Source organism: Nicotiana sylvestris, chromosome 6 (assembly GCF_000393655.2).
Source record: "Nicotiana sylvestris chromosome 6, ASM39365v2, whole genome shotgun sequence".
Taxonomy (NCBI): domain Eukaryota; kingdom Viridiplantae; phylum Streptophyta; class Magnoliopsida; order Solanales; family Solanaceae; genus Nicotiana; species Nicotiana sylvestris.
The window spans coordinates 72775861-72778084 of NC_091062.1; the positions used below are offsets into that span (position 1 = coordinate 72775861).

The 2224-nt window shown below is 35.9% G+C and overlaps 1 protein-coding gene across 1 annotated transcript; it reads right to left on the reverse strand.

Annotated features, from left to right (window-relative positions):
• Positions 1-460: 460 nt before the first annotated feature.
• On the reverse strand, positions 461-2224 carry LOC138870768 (uncharacterized). The gene is made up of 2 exons (XM_070148605.1): positions 1286-2224; positions 461-694 (listed from the first exon to the last, which is right to left on the reverse strand). The coding sequence occupies exons 1-2, from the start codon at positions 2222-2224 to the stop codon at positions 461-463; spliced, it is 1173 nt and encodes a 390-aa protein (XP_070004706.1).

Below are 2224 nucleotides of genomic sequence, written 5' to 3' on the forward strand. Positions count from 1 at the left end.
AGTTCCGACCGATTCCGTCAAAAAATTTAAAAATAAAATTAATTAAAAATTAATTATTCCGACTGAAACAATCGTAAATGTTGATTCTTAATTAATTAAAAATTAAATAAATTCTCCATTTGCGAGTGATTTAGTCGTAAATCTTAACTAAATTTTGTTAGAAAATTTCATTCTGCGACTGAATCAGTCGCAAATCTGGGTAATTCCTGTTGAAATTTGCGAGTGATTCAGTCGCAAATCTGGGCAGTTAAAGTAGAATCTTTTTGTATTTCTAATTACATCACCTGCTAATTAAAACAGCCAACCAAACACCTAACAAATTAACCAAAAACCTAATATAGCAATCCAAAATCCAATATTTACTACAAAACAAACAATAACATTTATAACAATTCAACCAACTAATCAAACAACCAACTATCAAACATGTCTCTAACTTCAACTCTAAAACATTAATAACTTATTCAGAATCAGTCTCCTCCTCGCACTCAGACTTCATTGCAGCTCCTTTCTTGCTTTTCTTTTTTAACAATTTTTGGATCAAAGCCTGAGTTGCTTGAAATTCTTGCGACATTTGATCCACTTTTTGACGCATAGCTTCCATGTCTTCTTGGAAAACTGATGCCCCAGTGAACAATGCTGCTGGTGGACGACTAGAGGACGACTGCACTCCAATCCCGTAGGCTCGACCTTTCTTTATTATTTTCACGCGAAATAAAGAAAAGAAAGTAAAAAAAGTAAGAAAACAAACAAGCAACTTTCAAATTAATACCAAAATAGATAATTACATAATATTTATATCTTTATTCACGTCACCAGCCGCCTGTGTCCAAATTGCGGTCATATCCTCCAAGGCCAGTTAAGTTCCTTCGGGCTGAGTTTGTAATTTTTATACTATTAGTCGTTTGCTAATATATTCAAAGACTTGCCATGATTTAATTTTTAAAATATGACTTGGTTTGTATTATTTCAGCCTGAATTAGATGTTTCGAATTCAAGCCTTGCGAATAAATTTTTTTTGGGTAACTAAACAATTTTATTACCAAGTAATATTTTACACACAGTTTTTTTCTATAGCTTGTTCTGGACATAAGCCCCAGACTAAGCTATTTCTTCTGTATCTCTATCCCTCCTAAACTTTCTATATATTTCAATGAACAATAGGATAGCAATTCAACTCTAGTAATCTTCCCTTCAGCCGTTGCTTCACATTGCCTCTACAGTGTAGATCCTGAACTAGTAGTCTAGTAATTGTTTCAACATTTCTTTGTGTTGCCTAGAAAACTCTTGCATTCCTCTCTTGCCATTTATAGTATATGCTCCCAGCTAGCATCATCTTGTATATTTCAGCATTTGCACTTCTTCCATGATAGTGTTGCTTAGCCCATTTCAGTTCATGCTCCCATGTCATCACCTGTCTATAGATCCTTAGCCATTCCAGTATAACAGTCCATATTTGTGTAGAGAATGAACATGTAAAGAAGAGATGATCAGTAGTCTCTACTTCTGTGTTGCATAGTGGACAAGTATCATCTTCTACACAGCCCCATTTTCTCAATCTGTCTCTTGTTTGGAGTCTCCTGTGAGCAGCCAGGAACATGATGAATATCCACTTAGGTAGTCCACTGTTGTTACAAATGAGTCTTCTCCATGAAACTTTGCTAAATTGTCCTCTTTGCTTCAGGTACATGGTTTTGATCGGGAATGTTTCCAGTCTAAGCACATCTTCCTCTGTATACCCAACTTCTTCAAAGTATTTCTTGGCTTTAAAAATCTTCTGAATCACCCAAGATGCTTGCTTTGGCTTATCTCCCCACCTTGGATTATATTTCTTATAGTACACATGGACCCATTGCACCCACATTTTGTCCTTCTTCTTGCATAGGTTCCACAATAGCTTGCATATGGCAGCTTTATTCCATAAGCCTATGTCCATCAAATTCAGTCCACCAGCTGCTTTAGGCCAATATAATCTGTCCCAGGATATGGGTGCTTTTCTTGTAGCCTCAACACTTCCCGTCCATAAGAATCTTCTACACATACTTTCAATCAAATGGATTAGTTTCTTGGGTAATAAGAATATCTGAGACCAATACACTTGGATGGAGAGCAACACACTTCTAATAAGTTGGACTCTTCCTGCATAGGATAGGAATTTAGTAGTCCAAGACTGAATTCTTCCTATCATTTTCTCAAGAAGTGGTTGACATTGCTGTACTGACAT